Source organism: Ipomoea triloba, chromosome 13, assembly GCF_003576645.1.
Source record: "Ipomoea triloba cultivar NCNSP0323 chromosome 13, ASM357664v1".
Taxonomy (NCBI): domain Eukaryota; kingdom Viridiplantae; phylum Streptophyta; class Magnoliopsida; order Solanales; family Convolvulaceae; genus Ipomoea; species Ipomoea triloba.
The window spans coordinates 6,097,129-6,118,671 of NC_044928.1; the positions used below are offsets into that span (position 1 = coordinate 6,097,129).

The window sequence follows — 21,543 nt, forward strand, 5'->3', positions numbered from 1 at the left end:
TGTGTAGTATCATGTTGTGAAATTCTGAATACTTGGATTTTGTTGTGGAGTAAACAGTAGAAACGTATCCTGTCTCACTAGGACTTTTAGTTCTGTTATTTTGAGGAGTGGTTTGCGGAGTCTAGGTTATTTACCCTGTTGAGTAGTAGTCAGTAGAAACATATCATGACTACTAGGACTAGTTACTAACCATTGGACTTGGAAACCCATTGAGGATGTGCACACTTAAGGTATTAGTTCTGTTCCATTTAAATGTGATTCTTGCGTAGTGTTCAATAGAGTGATTACTGTTCACTAGGACTTAATAATTAAGACCTTGCCCATTGTTTGATTGGGTGATTGTATTCCTCCGTACTTTCTATAAAAATGATATCTTTTGAAATTTTATTATTTTTGGAAAGGGATTATTTTTAAATTTATGTTGAGAAAATCTTTACAAATATTGTGATGTGAATCAGGTATTTACGTTGAAGTTGAGTACTATAAAACTTTATGGCTAATTATTTTGGAAGTGTGACTATATGATGTATTAAATCTATTTTACATGGTAGAGTAAACCTTACTTAGCAATGTTGCTACTTCCGTTGTTTTGTGTCTCTTTTATTTGTGGTTTGCACAGGTGATTGATTATATGGTCTGCTGAGAGTGCGCTTATAATAGATTTTGTAGTTGTCATCCTTATGTATTCTTTTGGATATTATTGAACTCAAACTTATTTGGTTTTGATATTGTAAGGACCTATATTTTGAGAACTTTGGTTTAGCCTTACATCTAGCTATAGGTAGTTTAGATGTGGTGGTTTCACCCTTGTGATTTTTTACTAGTTTTTGTTTATCTTATCAGTTAGAATGTGACTAGTTTTTAAATAAAGATAATTCTATTTTGGAAAGTTTCTATCTTTAAAGGTACTATCAATAGTAAGTTTTAGAATTGAAAAACAGTGGTACTATCTGGACCAAACTTGTATCTGATATAACAAAATTAAAAATATCTGAATCAATAATCAATTGAGTTCAATCAAAATATAAAACGTGATATAGATTTTAATTTTTAATTTTGATAATGTGAATGATGTTTAATTTTAAGAATAAACAAATAAGTTATGACAAAGGCCTTATGGTCAAGCGGCATAGATGTGATCCTCCCAAGTGAGAAGTCACAGGATGTATGAACAGCTATGGCTAATAATACTACTGCAAACACAAGTAATTTACTGAAAATTCTATTGCTGAGATCCCTAACCCCTTAGCAATTAACGCAACTTTATTTTTAAATCATAGAATTTAACTATGAATTAACATGTAGATTACATAACGACATAGGGTGCCAATTGAATATTCAACTGATTCAATTTTTCAATATATAAACACCACCATATGTGAAAATTCAATACATTTTAAAAGAGAAAATATCATTTTTAGTCCCTCAACTATAATATATGTATCAATTTTGGTCATTGACTATTAAAAATTTCAAATTAGGTGCATGACTATTCAATTTGTATCACATTTGGTCATTGACTATTAACATTTTCAAATTAAGTGCATGACTATTCATTTTGTATCACATTTGGTTCTGCCGTTAAATTTTCCGGCCAAATTTCCGGCACAGTCACCAGTGACCAACTAATTTATTTAATTTTTATTTTACAAATTATTTTAATACTCTGTAACTTTTAAATAAAAGAAAACTTAAAAATAAAAAATAATAATAAAAAATAGAAAATGCCGGTCACCACAATGAGTTCGCCGGAAATTTGGCCGGAAAATTTAACGGCAGGACCAAATGTGATACAAAATGAATAGTCATGCACCTAATTTGAAAATGTTAATAGTCAAGGACCAAAAGTGATACAAATTGAATAGTCATGGACCTAATTTAAAATTTTTAATAGTCAAGGACCAAAATTGATATATGTATTATAGTTGAGGGACTAAAAATGATATTTTCTCCATTTCAAAATGAATTATATAAGCCAGTTAATATAGCATATTATTAAAATAATTATTATTTTTAGTACAAAATAAATAATTGTTTAATTCAACACAATCGCATGCTTATAAACACAAAGATTGATCAGCATCAATCTCAACATAATTAAAATTGTTCGTAAATATTTATTGACTTTAATAATTGTTATATGAGTCAATATGTGATCACCCCAACCACATGCCATTGGCCATAGCCAACTTATTCTCCAAGCAAAAGCTAAAGTGTTAAAGCTAAAGCTACACACAATCGTTTCAACCAGAGGCGTATACAAGTAGGGAACATTACAGAAACATCGACCGCTTTCGCCTTATTTACCACTTATACCCCTCCCCATTTCCCCCACCTTACCTCACCCTTACACCGCTTTTTCGCTAAGACTAGTAGAGATATATATTCCGTCCACCTCCTAAATATCGCTGTTAATAATCTCAGTTTTTCTCTCGCATTTTTTCCACAGAAATCATCTCTGCTAATCTCTCTGTTTCGCTCTCGCATTCTTCCGCGAATTCTCTCCTCTCTCTCTGGAAATTACTACGGAATGGCGAGACCTAATCAGGAAGCCGTCGACACATTCATGAACATCACTGGCGTCTCACAAGCCACTGCTATTCAGAGACTCGAGGTTGATTGCTTTTATTTTTTGAATTTCGCTATCGAATTTGCGATTCGATTGCTTTTGTTGATTCTCGATGTTTCGATTATCTTGCTCTAGTGAATATTCTCGACTTTTGGCTGTCAATGATCTTTGCTTGTGTGAACTGGTTAGCTCGCAATTAGGGTTCGTAGTTGCGTTGTTTAGTTCTGATTCGGTTGTAGACTGGGAATTTGTATTGCTGTTGTGATAATGGAGAACTTATTTGCTTATATGGTGTTATTGTTGTTTTCTTTGAACGAGTCATAGGTATTGTGGTGTTTTATGTGTGAGATTATAGATGCCTAGTTAGATGCAAATTTAAGTATCTTTTCTGTCGTTAGTAGAACACGAGCTTAGATTGACCTTGTGGAGGTCGTTCATTGTTAATGGAATATTCTTGGGGATTTTTGGCATCAACTGACTGAGTACATGAGTCTCTGTGTGAGGTTGGGTGTGAGGGGGGTGGAGGAGTTGGAGTTATCAATGTTGGTGCACTGCAGTTGAGGCCATGATGGATGGATCCCAAAAGGGGAGAGATCTCACTAATATCTCCATTTATGCCTCGCCTTTACATTTGGAACTAATGAATTGAGTGCAGTGATTGACCTATTGTTTCTTTAAGTCTAATGAGTGTTTAGTGCAATATTTTTCATTTCCATATATTGCAATTCGAGGGACAATGCAATTTGTTTGTATATTTGATTGTATTATCCTTGGTTTTTATTTTTTGGCCATATTGGAGTATTCATATGCTGTGCTATTCAGGAACATGCTGGGGATCTTAATGCAGCTGTTAATGCTCATTTCAGTGAACCAGATAGAAGCATGTGAGTTTATTTTTTCTCCACAAGCTTCTCTTTTTTTCTGACAAAGGCACTTCTCTCTTGGATTCTTCATTTCCTTCTTTCAAATTATGTTTGATGTATGTTCATTCTAATATTTGTTGTACTTTATATATTTGTTTGTTATGCAGAAGACATGATGCAACTGCTGTTGCTCCTTCTGAGGATGATGTTATGGACATAGATGATCCAATCCCAATTGCATCCCATAGACCTCCATTTTCACATTTACCCTCCACCGGAAGCACAAATCCGTTTTCTCTTCTTGATCCCAACTTCACCAGAAGTATTTTTGATAGTGGTTTGGATTTTGAAAGAACTGCACCATTGGTTTCACATCCAAGAGAAGTTAGGGAGATCCCAATTGAGGTGAAGGATGGGGACGGGCATTCAGGTCATTCTGGCAGGGCTCCTACCATTGAGGATGTCACTGACACCGAGCACGCTCATGGCCCAGAAACCCACGGGACTGTCACAATTGATGATGACGATGATGAAATTCCAAATGTTCGAAGTACACAGACTTTTAGGCATGACATAGCAAGTGAAAACATATTTGGTGATGTTTCTACTGCAATCCATCGCAGACCAAGTGCTCCTGAAATTAATATTTTGCCCGACTCTAATAATGATATAGAAGAGGAGATGATTCGTGCAGCAATTGAAGCTTCCAAATGGGATGCTGAAATGTCAAACCAAAAATTTGATGTCCACAGTGTATGTAACATACATCTTATTCATGTGTGTTATTCATCCTGCTTTTGGGCTTCAATGTGATTATTGTGCTACAGGATTCAAGGGATGCTATGTCTCATCAAGGGCGTGCTCCTGTTGAGGATGATGATATTGCACATGCAGTTTCACTGTCACTGAAGGTTTGCTTTTCGTTTATATTCTCACCCCCCCACCCCCCACCTTTTTTTTTTCCCCTTCTTAGACTATCATCAATTATTCATCCTGTTGACATGGAGTTTGTCCAGACTGCAGAGCAGGAGAAAGCAAAGCATGAACTAGAAAGGAAGGAGACATCAGGATTGGAAGTTCATAATTTGACTGCAGTGGATGATCCTGCGAAAGCAACATCATCAAACACGAGGTAATCTTTGCAGCATTTTGCTTATTTAAAGAGACTAGTTAGCTCTTGTCAATATTGTCACAATCTTGACCTGCAATTGGTTTCTGCTCTATCTGTTTGTGCTTGAGGTAGAAGGGTATATTTTGGAGGGGGGGATCATGTTTCTTTTGAATAGTTATTTAAGTTGATGTAGGTTGGAGCTGGGAAGTACATCTATCAATGATGAGGCTGGAGATGTGGAAGAGCAGCCACTGGTTGGACGCAGGAGTAAACGTGCATCTTCCTCTTCTATTGACACTGATAGGAATGAAGTAAATGAGGTTAGTCCAGTATCAAGTCCCAGGCGTGATGACAATCTTAACAATATACAGCACAATGGAGCTGATTACCCCACTGATGAGGTATCTTCATTTTCCTTCATTACTCTCTATATCATATGCATGCCATCCTATTTTGGTTTATGTGATCCGAGTATAATGGTTACATTCTTTGGCATAACCTCCTTTCAAGTGGGGTGGCATCTCATCTGAGGAACATGATGAAGCTGTTATGCTTGAGGCTGCAATGTTTGGCGGTATACCTGAAGGGAGTGGATTTCGTCTACCACATGTGGCACATCAGTTTATGCAGAACGGTTCAGATAGATCTGTGGGGCCTTATCCTTGGCAAATGCCTCGTCCACCATCTCCATCTCTTGTGGCTCAGCGTTTATTACGAGAACAACAGGTTTGCATTTGGAACCCTTTTATTTCTTTTAAATTGTCTTCTTTTGACTGATTTTATTTCTTTGATATATTTAGGATGATGAATACCTTGCTTCGCTGCAAGCTGATAGAGAAAAGGAATTGAAGGCGAAGCAAGAAGCTGAAGCTGCTCTTGTGGAAGAGAAGCGTAAGGAGGAGGAATTACTAAAGAAACTGGAGGAGGAGCAGGTAAATTTAGATTGGAAACGAAGTCCTTTACTCTTAGCTTTAATTACTAGTTGCGAGAAGCAATTTGGTTAGCAAGCTAGTTAAGATAATAGCTTGTATGTATATTATCAATATTTTTCTTGTAAAACCATTCCTGATGAATCTTTCTTCACCTAATTATTTTCTTGCAGACATTTGAACCATGCTATTTATTGTATTATTTCAAAGTTCTGCAGAGGTTTTCTGATACTTGGATACTGAGTTTCCAATCTAAAAGTTAGATTACTTACTAATCATACTCTAAAGAATTTTATCCCTGACTCATCAATTTGTTAACTTATAAAAACTTGTGGAACTGCAACACCTTCTTGTTTGTGTTTGTGTATACTGGTGACTTTGCATCAGATTCAAAGTTTAGAAAGTTCCCCTTCTACTTGGACTTATGAGTTCATAAGAGTGTTGTTCTAATAATTGATCAGGAAGCTGAGAGACAATTAGCAGCCAAAGAAGGCTCATTGCCTCAGGAGCCAACTCCTGACGATGAGAATGCTGTTAACCTTGTTGTAAGGATGCCTGATGGCAGCCGGAGAGGTCGTCGATTTCTTAAATCTGATAGACTGCAGGTGTGTATGCTCTGAAAACAAGTTTATTCCAGTGTGCTGGATTATGATGTGACTTGATTATTATTGTTTACACTGCAGTGTCTTTTTGATTTCATTGATGTGGGAAGGGTGGTGAAGCCTGGCACCTACAGATTGGTAATGCTTAAATGTTAAAATCTTTTATCTCCTATTTTTTTTTCAATGTTCTCTCTCCTTACTGTTTGTTCAATTTGCTGTCTCACCTCTGAAAGTGTTCCTTTAGATCTTGTGAGATGCATCAAAGAAATGATATGCCCTGCTTGGTATAGAAATTATAGATTATGAATAATTGAGAAGCAACTCCAAGTTACTTATGGATTATCGACTTAAATAAGCTAAAATGTGTTTATACCATGTTATATCTTTTCGTAACATATAGAAAGTGGGTTATTTGATCTTTTAATCTCAGTTCACTGATTAAGTTTTACTGCGCTTTTACACATTGTACAATTGAATTTTGTAAAGGCAAAAGCGGAATAATATGATCCATTTCTAAGAAGGTACAAATATACAAGGTAGTTGCATAGTGTGCTTATTAGTTTTAAATTGATAATTATTTTATTTGCAGGTGAGACCATACCCCAGGCGTGCTTTTAGCAGTGGAGAGACTTCCTCAACTCTGAATGAACTAGGCTTGACGAGCAAACAGGAAGCATTGTTTCTGGAGCTGATATAGGTTGTAAAGTTCTTCAACATTGCATTTACAAGATTTAGTTTCAGTGGATTATATATAGGAGGTTAAAAAAGATGGGGACTATATTGGTGGGTGAACATGGGAGTGGGTGGCTGCTGGGTGCAGGTTGATGATAATGATGATTACAATGGATTGTTTTTGGTGCTTTATGATGAACTATTCTTCTCCAAATCAAATCAAAAAAGAAAAAAAATTATGAAATTTGATGAGTAGTTGCATCCCAATTTCAAATGCCATTTCAGTGATTCATTGGCAGATGGATTAATTAATAACTCGACGGATGCCAGTATTAGATGCCAGTATTAGCTGGTGGATGGCAGGTAACCAGGTACGTTCTGCTCTGCTCTGTTTGCTACATTGCGACTGCAACCATAAAATCCCTCCTGCGCTGGACAGCTTATACAAGCATGTCTGGCCCTTGCCCCTGATCTAAACCATCCTTTTTTTGGGTCCCAATTTTAGTCACAAGCCCCTGAGCCCCTCCCTCGTTATAGCCCAGTATCTCTTCTCAACCTCCCTCATGTTTCAGCTTGTTAACATTCTAGAGTAATAGCCTTTTTAATTAGTAGCCTGACGCGGCGTCCATGTTCACATCATCAAATTAAAGACTGGACCACATTTTTTCCGACTTGTGTGACGTGGTTGCCGTGTCAATAAAGTCTTGACGTGTAAAAACCGAGTTAATACTATGGCTGAACGCATGCCAACTACAATAATGTTCAGACTAAGGGTCGACAATTAAAACCCACCCAAACTTGGTGGGGAATATGATTTTTCGCTTTGACGGGGACGAGATTATATTATGCAGAACAGGGATAGGGATGGAGAAGTCCATGCCTCGAATTATATCTGATATATTATATATGTAAAAATTTAGTAATTTTTTTTTGTAAATAATCATTTATTATTTTAATAAATTTGTTAATTAAAAATTAAAAGAAAACAAAACAAACTTTGGATCGTGATGGGATTCTCATGCTCGATCTCCTGTGAGGGGACAATTAGTTTAGCTTTGTAACTTGATTTTTGAATAATAAAATTGCAATAATGACGATCAATGGTTTTATTTATTTATTTATTTATTTATTTATTACTATTAAAAGGATAATTAAATAGCCTGACTAGCCCACACTTTTGACCTGGTTCCTAAAGTATGCTTGAACCCATCAAGTCCAGATGGCCTGTTTAGAAGAAAATAATTAGTTAATTACATCACCATCTTAGTTCAATCCTACAATCTTCTACAGACATTTTGCAATGTATATCAACTATTTTTTTTGAGAAACTATTTAACACATTTCTGCCTAACTAATTCATTATAGAGTTTATATATTAATATAATAAATAATTAATAAATACAAACAGTTGCAACACTTGTCACATCCATACTATATTTTTGAAACCCATCCATACTATATTATTTGATAATGAAAGTTAATTTAAATAGCACTTCCCTCCCAATACTATAACTACTAAACCATGTCATATTCAATTTTGTGTAGGACTGTCTTAAAATATATAATTTTTGTATTATATTTAATTAAAATATATTACACGTCTTATGGGAGACGATCTTACATAAAACACTTTTCTAATTTTATCAAATTTAAAATCTCTAATGATATTTTATATTAAATAAACAAAAAAACATTATTATTATCACAATCTCTTTGAATCTTAGTCTCCCTATTAGGACAAACCAGACTAGGCCGGGTTGAGTTTTAAAAAAACTAGGCCTAAGCATGTTATAATTTAAGGTCTAACCTTGTGCGTAGATTTTTTTAGGCTTAAGCTAGAGCTTACAATAGGTTTTAATATGTAGATCATTCAAAAGATTTATTTTAAGCTTTAAATAGGATTTGAGTCTATTTAAGATCTATATGTTATACATTCTACAAGGCATACATATTTGTAAAAACAAAAACATAATATAACAATAATTGATGAATAGTTAAAAGATAAAAATTCAAGATCAACTATTGATCAATTAAATGTCGCACTCCATTGCTATTGTTATGCAATATGCAATGATTGGTTGTATTCATAAAGTACATAATTTTTTATATACTATCAAATAATATACTTTTAGTATATTAAAATTGTATATTGCATTCATGGTTTACGCAACTATGTGGACCATGTTCCATACAATAATTTGCCTTGAACAACATGGAGAAACAAAAAAGTGTGAACATTGAAAATTATAGGGATTTAGGTTTTAGGGTTAACACACACACACATATATTGGATCAAATGCGGACAGACCACCCTGTGTGGATTGCACCATTAGGTATGCATAAATGCACCATAATGTGTTCAGAAATACACCAGGGTAAAATGCACAAACGCACCACACCCTGGTGCATTTTTAAAAGTGTTGTTGTGCATTCTTGCATATCTAATGATGAATGACTGCACGTCCGCACGGGAACCAGACCCCATACACATACACACCAAGCTTGTAAAGCTTATAGCTAGGTCAATTTAATTAAATATGGCTCAAAATTGGTCTAGCTTTGGCCTCTTTACTAAGTAGGTTAGGTTAATGGAAACCCAAACTAGACCGAGTCGTAGGCTCCTTAATAAGAGCTTGGGCCTATTTTCACCCCTAATTTTGTGGGTCCAACTCTTTCACATAACAACTAAATCTCTTTATTTATGTTTTCGCCAACCATTCTTATCATTTTGTGGGTTTTACACTTTTACTCATCCACATCATCTATTACTTTATTCAGTTTATTATAATTTTAATTTCAAATTTAAATAAATAAATAAAAATAATTTTTAAATTTAAAAATAAAATTCAAATATGAATACATTAAATTCAAATACAAATACATAAATAAAAATACAAATGTGGGTATTAATAATGTGAGTATTGATAATATGGATGTGGATATGGATAATTTTGATTGGGATTAGTTTGGTGTTCTCCCCTTATTTGAAGATATATTGAGATGAATTGCAAATTTAGTAGAGAAATTTTGAGAGAGATTAGAAGTGTAGGAGAAAATTTGAAATTTTAGAGTATATATGATGAAGATGATAATAATAATAAGTTTTGTTTCAATGGTCATTACGGTCAAAATGGCCGTTGAGGCAATTAAATCTCAACATTGTTGTTTTTAAAATATAAAACGTGTTGTTATCATGGTGGACAATTCTAACTACCCTCACTCGCACTTCCAAGCACGCATGCGCCATATCTCTCCCTAGCTCCCCTTTTGGCGATGCCTTTACAAGCAACATGATTTTGCACACGAACTAAATAATCTTTTTAATAAGCCAAAAACATTACATTAAAATGTATATTTTATTTCAACTAAAAATGTAAATGAATAATAGAAAGACACATTTAGTATTTTATATATTTTATTCCAACAATAACTAATAGGTACTTTCACGTGGAAAGAATACTCTGTAAAAAAAAATGGTTTGCAATTTTTTTAAAAGGATCAAAATAAGATAAAAGAATTTAAAAATTTTATTTTTTAAAATTACGATTTTATCCGCATTTTAAAAAAATTAGCTCAATTTTCTTTTTAAAAAATTACTAAACCCGAAATTAGAATGCTCTCTTTTAGGAGTTCATTCGTGTGACGTGTTGCCGTCCATTCATTAAACCTGAAATTCATAATTAGACATTCACGTGCAATTATTTCACTTGATTATGTCTTAGCTAGTCCTATCCATAACACACTTCATTTCTTATTCATCAGAAACACGTACTTCCTTTCCCCGACATCATGAGTATATTATAAAACTTTTACGATTTTTCTTTTTAATAATTCTAAGTTTCCTGTTTTTGTCCTACTATATACACTATGGAGTACATCTCAATCTCATGAACTCGCTCTTAAATTCATGAGGAGGTAAATTGGGTTAATTTAACTTTGAGACTAAACACTAAACAATATACGGAGTATATTTTTATTTGGGTATGAACTAAAATGTATAATTCTGTACACAAGGAGTCTATCCCAAATAGCGGCAGATCTAGAAATTTCATAAAGTGGGGGTAAAAATAAAAATATTTATAGCAAAATATGAAATGGTTAAAATAAATTGTATATTATCTCTATCACTATGATATTTATAAATACTTTTTATTTAATTATATCCAATCAATACGATGATGCATATTTGAAAATTTTTAATTATATTGACTACATAGTTCATAAAAAGTAAATTTTATTTTAAAATTTTTTTCATAATTGAATTACAAAACATATTTTGTACCAACTAATTAATTTAACCACTTTAAATATATTTAAGGTGTATTAGAGATTGTAGCAAATACTCCAAATAGTATAGTGAATAAGGTTTGATCCCTAAATCTTTCATAATAAAACAACTACTAATTACTAACCAAGCATCTCAACTTTTGATAATTTTTATGTGTAATATGATATTATTTATGTTTATTAAAGGATACACACACAAAGAGAGAGAGAGAGATCAGAGACATAGAATGATTCACCCCTGATCCAAAACTCAAATCTCCATTGTTCATTGTGATAAATATATATTTTTTTAAAATATTTTTTTGTCACATGTCTAGATTTTATCAGAAGAAAAAAATAAAATGAATAAAATTGTGACCTATTTCTTTTCTCTGAATCAATATGAGCACAACACATTAGTAGAGTGTAAAATAAAAGTTTAAAAAAAAAAGAAGAAAATATATGAATTATTACTGGATAATTTTTTATTATAAATAAAAATGATGATTCCTTTTTTTTGTTTTCTTTTCAAAAAAAAAATTAATACTCCTAATAATAGTAGTTATTTATAATCTTAATGTTCCATTTTATATATGCACGATTTTTTTATATATATATATATATAGAAAGTTTTGTATAATATTTTTGGCTCTGTTGAATATGTGAATAAGTTTGATTATCTATTATGCCAGTAAGACAGTAATAATAAAAAGTGAAGGGGAAATACAATTTTATCAATCATAAAATTCATCCTCAACACCGCTATGCATGACAACTTAAAATCATGTGATAATTTATCTTGATCTAATTATTAAGGGAAGAAAAATGAGAAAAAAAAGGTTATGAACCTCTTTATATATATATATATATATATATATATATATATATATATATATATATATATTAAATTAAGTAGAATGTGTTGCTCCAATAAAGAGTACAATCAAAGTAAAAATTGAGAAGTAATGTCCTTGTTTGGTAAAATAGCTTATCAACTAATTTTGGCTTGCTTGACCACTATTAGCCGTTTGAGTTGGTTAGATAGTAAATTTGACTTGGTCAAATAGCTAATATGAGTGTTTAATTAATCAGTTTTTCACTTTTTTGTAACTGCTTATTAGTCCAAATAGTTTTTTTTTTTCAAAATTTTTTTAAAGGGCTCAAAGCAGCTTTTTTCGATAAGTTTTTGAGAAATTAATTTCTCGAAAAACACCCCCAATAATTTTTAAAAAATACAACGAGACTGTGTAGGTGGTTTCAAGAGTCCCATTTGCCAATCTCATTAATCTCATTGTCTCGTCACGGTACTAGGCAACAGGGTGCTTTAGAATGTCAATAGGGCTCATAAGCCCGTTGCCTAGTATCGCGAATGTAATTAGCAACAGGGCATATGATTAATTATTAGTGTTCATGATCCTAAACCTGTGAAATATGTTTATTATTATTATTATTATTATTATTATTATTATTAAAACATAATACATTCGTACCCTTAAAGGTCATTTTGCATGAAATCAGCTATCAAATAAGAACTAATTTACAAAATATTTTTCTACAAGAGTTAATTACCGATTTGGTCCCTCGACTATTGGGATTTCATCACTTTGGTCCTCGACAATTTTTCTTGCCCAATTAAGTCCTTGACTTTGAAAAAATTAACCAATTTGGTCCTCCGTTTATTTTTACCATTTGATATCCGTTAAATCATGACCAAATTGGTAATTTCACTATAGTCAAGGGACCATTTCAGTCAAAATTAATTACCGAAATGGTCCCTTCACCAATTTGGTCTTGATTTAACGGTTATTTAACACCAAAATAAATGGATATCAATAGTCAAGGGACCATTTCGGTAATTAATTTTGACTGAAATGGTCCCTTGACTATAGTGAAATTACCAATTTGGTCATGATTTAACGGATATCAAATGGTAAAAATAAACGGAGGACCAAATTGGTTAATTTTTTCAAAGTCGAGAACTTAATTGGGCAAGAAAAATTGTCGAGGACCAAAGTGGTGAAATCCCAATAGTCGAGGGACCAAATTGGTAATTAACTCTTTTCTACAACCAACTAATGCAATTAACTAGTCAAATCCGCTAACACAATTCGCTAATAAGTATCAACTAACATCTATATTCCAAACACCCCTTATTACTCGAAGTGGCAAATATAATAGTAGATTTTTTAATATAAAAGAGTTATATTCAAAATTATCTTAAATTAAAATTAATTTTTAATTTTATTCGTACTTGAAAGTGAGAATGGTTTCCAAAAAGAAAAAAAAAATCATTTTTGATTCCTTAACTATTAATATTTGATCATTGACCATTAATATTTTCAAATTAAGTGCATGATTATATAATTTGTATCATATTTGGTCCTTTACTATTAATAATTTTAAATTCAATGCATGACTATATAAGTTGTATCACATTTAGTCTTGTTGTCCAATTTTTTGACATGTTTCCTGCCAACTATTGCTGAAATTTCAACGAAATTTTTTTTTAAGGCAATAGTTGACCAACAATATCGTTTTAATTAGAACATTTTTTTTTGTTGAAATTTTGGTAATAATTAGTCGACAAATTGGACGACAGGACTAAATGTAATACAAATTACATAGTGATACACCTAATTTAAAAATATTAATATTTAAAGACTAAATTAGATACATGTATAATAATCAACAGATCAAAATTGATTTCTTTTCTTTAAAAAATTTATTTGTACTTAAAAGTGAATGCACCTCATTAAAAATATTAATAGTCAAAAAGACTAAAGTAGATAATGTATAATAATCAATAGATCAAAAGTGAAAATTTTTCTTTAAAAAATTATTTGTACTTAAAAGTGAGAGTTGTCCCCCAAAAGTGACCAACCGAATATTGATTAAATTAGCCGCATCATCTCGAAGTCGCAAATATAAGAATATAAGCAATATATACATATACAGTAAAAAATTCTACTCAAAATTATCTTAAATTGAAATTAATTTTTAAATTTATTTTAAGTAAATTTTGATCAACTCAATATAATTACTTATATTTTAAAGTGATAACTATCTCTCGAAAAGAACTGATCGAATCTCAATTAAATTAGTACTCTATCTATCCTCATTTTATCTGGCATACTAATTATTTATTGTTCAAACTAATTCTTTCTTCTTTATTTATGTTTTAGTATTTTTTACGTATTTTAAAATTTATTTTTTTATATTTAATAGTACTTTTAAATATATAAATTTTGTATACTAATGCTAAACTTAATATTATAAAAAAAATTAAAGATACTTTTAATCAAGTATTAAACGAATCACCTAATCAAACACATAAAATGGGTCACACTTGTGTGAGACCGCCTCACGGATCCTTATTCGTGAGACGGGTCGGGTCGGGTCAAAGCACCATGCAAAAGTCATACTTATATGTGCAAATATCATACTTATATGCTCAAATATAACACTTATCAAGAATACAATTTTTGTTACTTATAAGAGAAAAAGTAATACATTTTTCATAATAAGTAATATTGACAAGTGCCCTTACTTATAAGGGCAAATATAATACTTTTGAGAAAAAAAGTAATACTTTTAAATTGAAATTAAAAGTATTGTATTTTCCCTTAAAATATTACATTTACCCTTATAAGTAAAAAATTTTTTATTCCTGATTAGTATTACATTTGAGCATATAAGTATGACATTTGTGCATATAAGTATTACAATTGCATATTGACCCGACCCGTCTCATTGTGAGACGGTCTCACACAAGTTTTTGCCACATAAAATTGAATTGTGGGAGTAGCATCTATCGGGATACGGATACGGTATAAAAGTAAAAAAGCAAAGTTAATGATGGGGTAAATCACAAAATCTAAGGCAGTATAAAAATTCCACACAAAAGAAAAGATGCAACGGTCAGGTGGTGGTAAAACGGATACGAAGGGACATCCATGTGCGCCTCACGTGCCTTCAATGTGACTATCCTGACACTTCCAAAATAAAAAATAAAAATAAAAAAACAACTCACTACGTTTTTACACTCTGGTCCGTACAACTGCACCAACTCCCTCCAACGGTCATATTTTACCGGCATGTCTCAACGGTCATATCCTCCTCCAATCACCACCCTCCGATCTTCATCCGACGGCTGTGGCCGCGAGATTCGCCTTCTTTTCTCCCCCTCCCTTTTCACCAAACCCAGCAGTAAAGAAAGCAGTAAAGCGAGCCCCCAAACCCCAATATATAAAATCTGTTTTCTATTGTGAGTATAGCTTTTTTGGGTAGTGGGGCTTTAGGAAGTCACTTCTTTCACTTATTTGCTTCTTCCACTTCTTCTTCTTGGTCATGGTGATCGTCTTCATGGATTTCATGAGTGCTTGAAGGGGTTTACAGTAAAAGCCTGGGTTTTTTTGGGGGGTTTTGGGGGTTTAGAGAGAGAGAGAGAGAGAATACTTTTCTTCATCACATGGACTGCTTGTTTACTGCTCTGGGTATTTCAAGAATTCATTCCTTTGGCTGCATTTTGGGATCAAGAATGTCTGTGAGTTCTTATCTCTTGAAAAACATTTTTTTTCTCTGAAAGTTCAGGAATCCGATGATCTTTTTTTTGGGGCAGTTCTTGAATTCTTTGATTGAATGTGCTTACAATAGGGGGGTTTTATTAGTTTTTTAGTTCAAACATTCTTTCCAATTCTTTGATTCTTTGATTTGGCTTGTTTTGTTGATCCTATAATCCTATTCTTTGTTGCACATAAACATATAGGACACACACACTGAGAGAAAGAAGGATAAAAGAAAAAAGCATAAATTTTTTGGCATCGGATTCCAGTTTTTGTCAATTTCTTGGGAAATTAATTTTGGCACACACTCACTCACATTAGAGGCATTGCTCTGTTTCTCTTGATATCTCTGTAAAATTTGCTGACAATTTCATACCCAGTAAGTGTATACTGTTACATAGTGTAAAGTGGTAAAAGAGAGAGAGGTGGGTGGGATTGAAGATAGAAAGGAAGAAATTTGGGAGAGGGGGTGAAGAATGTTGGCTGGGTGTTCTTCTACATTGGTTTCACCAAGGCATAGATTGAGGAGCGAAGCATCTGAGCAGTTTCAAGCTTGTCATTTCCCTGCAATGAGCACACAGAGATTGGATTTGCCATGTAGTTTTATCCGGAAAGAGAGCTCGAGGGCTCAGGCCGTGAGGCCGGTTGGGCTCTCGGTTGAGAAGCCCGGAGAAGCCAAGACCAGTGGGTGTGGTCTGAAGCAGAATATACGTCTTCCCCCGACCCCGACAGCCATTCAGACGCCGCGTTTTGAAGGTAAAAGAGAGAGTTGGGAGTGGGAGAAGAAGAGCAGGTGCTTGAAGAGGTATGCTGCAGAGCAGGAGAGTTGTGATGAGGGTTTTGTGAGCAGAGCTAATAAGAGGAAGAAGGGCTGTGGAGAAGAAGAAGAAGATGAAGAAGAAGAAAAGGGTCATCATGGTTTGAGTTTGGGGCATCTGGGAAGTAGTAGTGGGGGTTTTTGGTTTCAATCAGGAGTTGGAGGGGCTAATCCATCATCTCAGGGGCCTTTCTCACTTTCCTCTTCAGGAGGAGATGAAGAAAGTGTGTGTTTTGTGCCAAGTGAAGTGAGGCCTCCACCTCTCCCTCTGTCACACCATCCATGGCTGGATTCTGTTGTGACTGAGATCACAGATTTTAGTGACAAGAATGTGGTGGAGACAAGCCAGGGTCCTGCCAAAGAAGCTTCTGGATCAAGCACTTCTTCAGAGGGGGGTGGCAGAGGTTTGCTGCTTAGGCTGCATGATAATAACCCCCCTCCCACTACTTCTGACCATGAAATAGGCAATGGTTCTCGCCGCCCGAATCCCATTAACGCCGCTGCTTCTCAGGCTGCTGTGGCAGGAGAAAGTGAGCCTAACAGTGGGGTTGAGCTAATCACCTTGCTGGTGGCTTGTGTTGAGGCAGTGGGCTTAAAGAACTTTGCAGCTGTGAATCATTGCATTGGGAGATTAGGGGAGCTTGCTTCTCCTAGGGGGTTGCCTGTTAGCCGCCTCACCGCCTACTTCACAGAGGCTTTGGCTTTGAGAGTGGCATGGCATTGGCCTCATATCTTCCACATTACCCCTCCAAGAGACCTCGATCGCCCCGGCCTTGACGATGATCATAACAATGGAACTGCATTGAGGCTTTTGAATCAGGTCACCCCAATCCCAAAGTTCATCCAGTTCACATCCAATGAGATTCTCCTCAGAGTTTTTGAAGGAAAGGATAGGGTTCACATAATTGATTTTGACATCAAGCAAGGACTGCAATGGCCTAGCCTGTTCCAGAGTTTGGCTTCCAGGGCTAATCCCCCAAGTCACATTAGGATCACTGGCATCGGGGAATCGAAGCAAGAGCTGCTCGAAACTGGCGATAGACTGTCTGGATTTGCTGAGCAACTGAACCTGGCCTTTGAGTTCCACCCAGTGGTTGATAGGCTAGAAGATGTGAGGCTGTGGATGCTGCATGTGAAGGAGGGTGAAAGTGTTGCTGTGAATTGTATGCTTCAGATGCACAAGGTCTTGTACGACACTTCCGGTAGAGCCCTCGTGGATTTCCTGGGGTTGATCAGAAGCACAAACCCCATCGCTGTCGTGATGGCAGAACAAGAAGCTGAGCACGATGAGTCCAGTTTGGAATCGAGGCTTGTCAACTCGTTGAAGTACTACTCCGCTGTCTTCGACTCCCTCGACTCGAGCCTGCCACTAGACAGCCCGGTCAGGACCAAGATTGAGGAGATGTTTGCCCGGGAGATCAGGAACATCATCGCCTGCGAGGGACGAGAAAGGCTCGAGAGGCACGCGAGTTTTGGGAAGTGGAGGAAGCTGCTGATGGAGCAAGGGAATTTCCGGTGCGTTGGGATCACGGAGAGGGAGCTTCTGCAAAGCCAAATGCTGCTTAAGATGCACTCTATGGAGAGCTACAAGGTGGAGAAGCAAGGGGAGGATGATGGATTGACTCTTAGTTGGGAAGATCAGCCACTTTATACAGTCTCAGCATGGACACCTTTTGATGTTGCAGGAAGTTCATCATCTTATTCTCAGCCAAGTTGATTCGTAATCGTAACAATTCTATTCTCACTCACAGGTTTAATATTTTCTTTGTTCAGTATACAGAAGAAAAAAAAAAGGGTAGCAAATTCTTTTATAGGTAGGGAGATCAGTCAATATTCTTTCATTCTTTACTGCAGATATAAGATTCTTCATCTGATAGGACAAGAACAACAACCATTTCTGTTTGAATTCTTATTAGGTTTCTAGTTCCTCAGCAAAAGTGAAAGATTCATTTTTTTTTTGTGTATTGTTCTTTCAATTCTTTTATGTAATATGAAAATTCTTTCTTAGTTCAGTTGTAAGCATTGATTGCCTTTCTTTATTCATCTGTCATTGTATTATTATTATTTCAATAAAAGTGATTGCTTCAGTTATCAGTTGTGAAATCCTTTTGTTTTTTTTTTTGTTTTTGCCTCTGATCAGACAATAATGAATGGAATGATAAACCATAATCAGTTTTATTGAACAGAAAGAAAGATATAGAAAAATCACATATTTTTTCTGGTTTTGGGAATCAAGAACAGTGGCTGTTCTTTCTGCAATGTGACACCAAACTTTTCGTTCATGTTGAGATCTTTGGGGTTTTGTCCATCTGGAAGGCTCCAATCAAAAGAATGAATCATTGAAGCCAAAACCAAAGGAATAGTTTTTGCAGCCATGGGGAGGCCTGGGCAGATTCTCCTTCCTGCACCAAATGGCAAGAACCCGAAATCGTTCCCTTTGAAGTCCAGACAACCGGTTTCACCAAGAAACCTCTCGGGCCTGAACTTGAGTGGCTCATCCCAGATGGAAGCATCTCTCTGAACCGCCCACACGTTTATGAGGATTTGAGCGTCTTTGGGGATGGTATAGTCCATGAGTTGGCACGCTTGAATAGCGCGGTGAGGAAGCAGCAGTGGTGCAGGAGGGTGTAGCCTCAGAGTCTCCTTCACACAGGCTTGGAGATAAGGTAGGTGCACCAGATGTGATTCTTTTATGTCTCCTCCATTGATTTCTCTCTTCAGCTCTTTGTACACCTTTTCCATGGATTCTGGACTTATTATCAGCTCTGCCATTGCCCATTCTATTGTTGAGGTACTAGTGTCTGTCCCTGCAGCAAATAACTCCTACAAGATGACAGATATTAGTATCATATAATATGATCAAACATACTGATGAATCCTAGATTGCATCCAAACCTTCCCTAGTATTATGCTAAGATCCTTCAAACAAGATGACAGATATTAGTTTCATATCCTACACGGGTAGTTTAGTTAGTTCTTGGGGTAGTTTGTAGCCAAAGACATAAGATTGAGCCCTGACAGTCATGTTAAACCCGACGTGGTGGGCACCCAGTCCTCCCATCTAACGGGCCGCTACGCGGCTACGCCTAATGTTTTACTCCTCCACTATTATGTTGAGTCAAACGATTTTTTTTTTTTTTTTTTTTTTTTCCTTTTGTGTGCAAGATATTAGTTTCATAGGACCAAACATACTGATGATCCTAGACTGTCATGATTGCATCAAAACCTTTCCTAGTATTATGCTAACATGCTTCAAACAAGATGACAGATACTAGTTTCATATCCTGCACGGATAGCTTAGTTAGTTCTTGAGTTGTAATTTGTGGGCAAGGACACAAGATCGAACTCTGATAGCTATGTTACGCTTAATGTGGTAGGCTCTTTTTGTAGGCACCAGATACTGGTACTCCCACCTAATAGGCCGTTACATCCAATATAGTGGGCTCTTGGACTGTTAAGTCACATGGTGATTTATCTCTCCACTACTTTGTCGGACAAGACAAAATTTTTTAGGGGTGAGCAAATTTTCAGTTGGGGGATTATAGTATTTACTTCGATCGGTTATAAAGGTAAATAAACTTACTTGGTGTTTCGATTTTTCGATCGATTATCTAACTGACCGTTTGCTCACCCATAGAATTTTCCCTTGTGTGGAAAGATATTAGTTTCATATCATAGATCATTCCTAGTATTATGCTAACAGAGGAGAACACTAACCATGAATAACTGGTGAATTTTTTCATTGGAAAAGCCATTATCAAGAAGAGCATCCAAGAAATCTTGCTGGCTGCAGGAACCACCACTACATCTGATTTCTCTTCTTTCTTCAATTATAGGCTCCCACATAGACCTAATCCTCATACCCAATCCCAGTGCCCTTTTTCTCAGACCTTGGAGGTCTAACCTCTGCAGAAAAGGGTAAAAATCAGAGAGATTAGGAGCAGAAGCAACCTCCATAACACTCCTAATAAACCCTTTGATCTCCCCACCCTCAAAGCTGATCACATCTCTGGATAACATCACATTACTCAACATATTCAGCACAGTTGCAAACACAATCTCCCCAACATCCACTACTTCTTCACTCCCCATCTTTGACCTCAAGAACCCCACCATTTCCCCTGCTTTCTTCTCCCTGAGGAGGGCCTGAGATTCCAGGGCTCTGCTGCAGAACATCTCGGCTCTGCACAGGGCGCGAAGGGACCGCCACGCCTCGTGGCACTCGGATGTCCACCCTATGGATGTGTGGTCGAGCTCTGAGGTTTCTGTTGGGAAGGCATTGGGGACATGGCGGCCTGAGAGGACCCGGTCATGGGTTTTCAAGATTTCTGATGCTGCAGAGGGCGATGAGCCAACAATCAGGTGCTGGGTTCCAAGCTTGAGGGAGATGAGAGGGCCATAAGTTTTGGAGAAAGTTGTGAGGGTTATGTGTGGCATTTTTCCCATGTGGAAGATGTTGCCCACCAGTGGCCATGGAGTTGGGCCTGGTGGGAGTTTAAGGGGTTTTGATGGTTTCAGAAACAGCTTGAAGATGATGATGATGAGAAGAAGTAAAGGTAAGATAAGATGAAGAAGAAGAGGAGGAAATGCTCTTTCTGATTCATTAAGCTGTGGTGCCATGGTTAGCATAGTTTGGATCACAATGCCCAAGCAAGTGATGATGGTAATTAAAGCATCATGCCACAATTTCCTTAGTCAAAATAGAGGTGCTCCTTCCCTCCAGCATCTCTTTGATAAGTTGAATCACTGTAATTTATCCTTCCACAATCTTGTCGGGACGGGACGTAAGAGGGTCTTGGGTGAACGACTCCACCTTTATGTCACAAGCTAGAAATCCATCAATAGTTGCATTAAATTTTGATATGATGAATTTAAATTTAAACTACTATTGCACGATTCTAACTATTTGTCCCCATTTAATTTATATCGTATTTAAAATCCTATTTAAGAGAAGCATACTTTTTATTTTTTCACTTAAATAATAGATCGTTCACCACTTAATGACACATTAAATCATGCAGTGAGATTTATAAGAAATAGGTCCAACTGATCCAATGATTCATTGGAGTTAACTCAGAAGTCTAGACACGATTTATTGGTAAATTATATTATTGGTCATTCTCACATTACAAAATGGACCTTGTTTATAAAT

At 35.4% G+C, this 21,543-nt stretch overlaps 3 protein-coding genes across 3 annotated transcripts; 2 read left to right on the forward strand and 1 right to left on the reverse strand.

Annotated features, from left to right (window-relative positions):
- Window positions 1-2,315: 2,315 nt before the first annotated feature.
- On the forward strand, window positions 2,316-7,001 carry LOC116002139 (plant UBX domain-containing protein 8). The gene is made up of 11 exons (XM_031242181.1): window positions 2,316-2,614; window positions 3,392-3,453; window positions 3,600-4,185; window positions 4,260-4,343; window positions 4,449-4,564; window positions 4,737-4,944; window positions 5,054-5,269; window positions 5,344-5,475; window positions 5,934-6,077; window positions 6,156-6,212; window positions 6,664-7,001. Exons 1-11 carry the CDS (start codon window positions 2,531-2,533, stop codon window positions 6,769-6,771), a joined length of 1,797 nt encoding a protein of 598 aa, XP_031098041.1. The 5' UTR covers window positions 2,316-2,530; the 3' UTR covers window positions 6,772-7,001.
- Window positions 7,002-15,306: 8,305 nt separating this feature from the next.
- On the forward strand, window positions 15,307-18,444 carry LOC116002128 (scarecrow-like protein 28). Its single transcript, XM_031242165.1, has one exon. It carries the CDS (start codon window positions 16,051-16,053, stop codon window positions 18,106-18,108), a length of 2,058 nt encoding a protein of 685 aa, XP_031098025.1. The 5' UTR covers window positions 15,307-16,050; the 3' UTR covers window positions 18,109-18,444.
- A 98-nt stretch (window positions 18,445-18,542) lies between these two features.
- LOC116002129 (probable (S)-N-methylcoclaurine 3'-hydroxylase isozyme 2) lies at window positions 18,543-21,089 on the reverse strand. Its single transcript, XM_031242166.1, has 2 exons — window positions 20,109-21,089; window positions 18,543-19,214 (listed from the first exon to the last, which is right to left on the reverse strand). Exons 1-2 carry the CDS (start codon window positions 21,018-21,020, stop codon window positions 18,597-18,599), a joined length of 1,530 nt encoding a protein of 509 aa, XP_031098026.1. The 5' UTR covers window positions 21,021-21,089; the 3' UTR covers window positions 18,543-18,596.
- Window positions 21,090-21,543: the final 454 nt, after the last annotated feature.

Bases quoted from the DNA above. Each gene is read 5' to 3' on its own strand.
- LOC116002139 (XM_031242181.1), top strand. From the start codon at position 2,531: ATGGCGAGACCTAATCAGGAAGCCGTCGACACATTCATGAACATCACT. The intron at 4,344-4,448 runs GTTTGCTTTTCG...GAGTTTGTCCAG, and splicing joins CAGTTTCACTGTCACTGAAG to ACTGCAGAGCAGGAGAAAGC. The intron at 6,213-6,663 runs GTAATGCTTAAA...TTTTATTTGCAG, and splicing joins AGCCTGGCACCTACAGATTG to GTGAGACCATACCCCAGGCG.
- LOC116002128 (XM_031242165.1), top strand. From the start codon at position 16,051: ATGTTGGCTGGGTGTTCTTCTACATTGGTTTCACCAAGGCATAGATTG.
- LOC116002129 (XM_031242166.1), bottom strand. From the start codon at position 21,020: ATGCTAACCATGGCACCACAGCTTAATGAATCAGAAAGAGCATTTCCT. The intron at 19,215-20,108 runs GTTAGTGTTCTC...GTCATCTTGTAG, and splicing joins AAATTCACCAGTTATTCATG to GAGTTATTTGCTGCAGGGAC.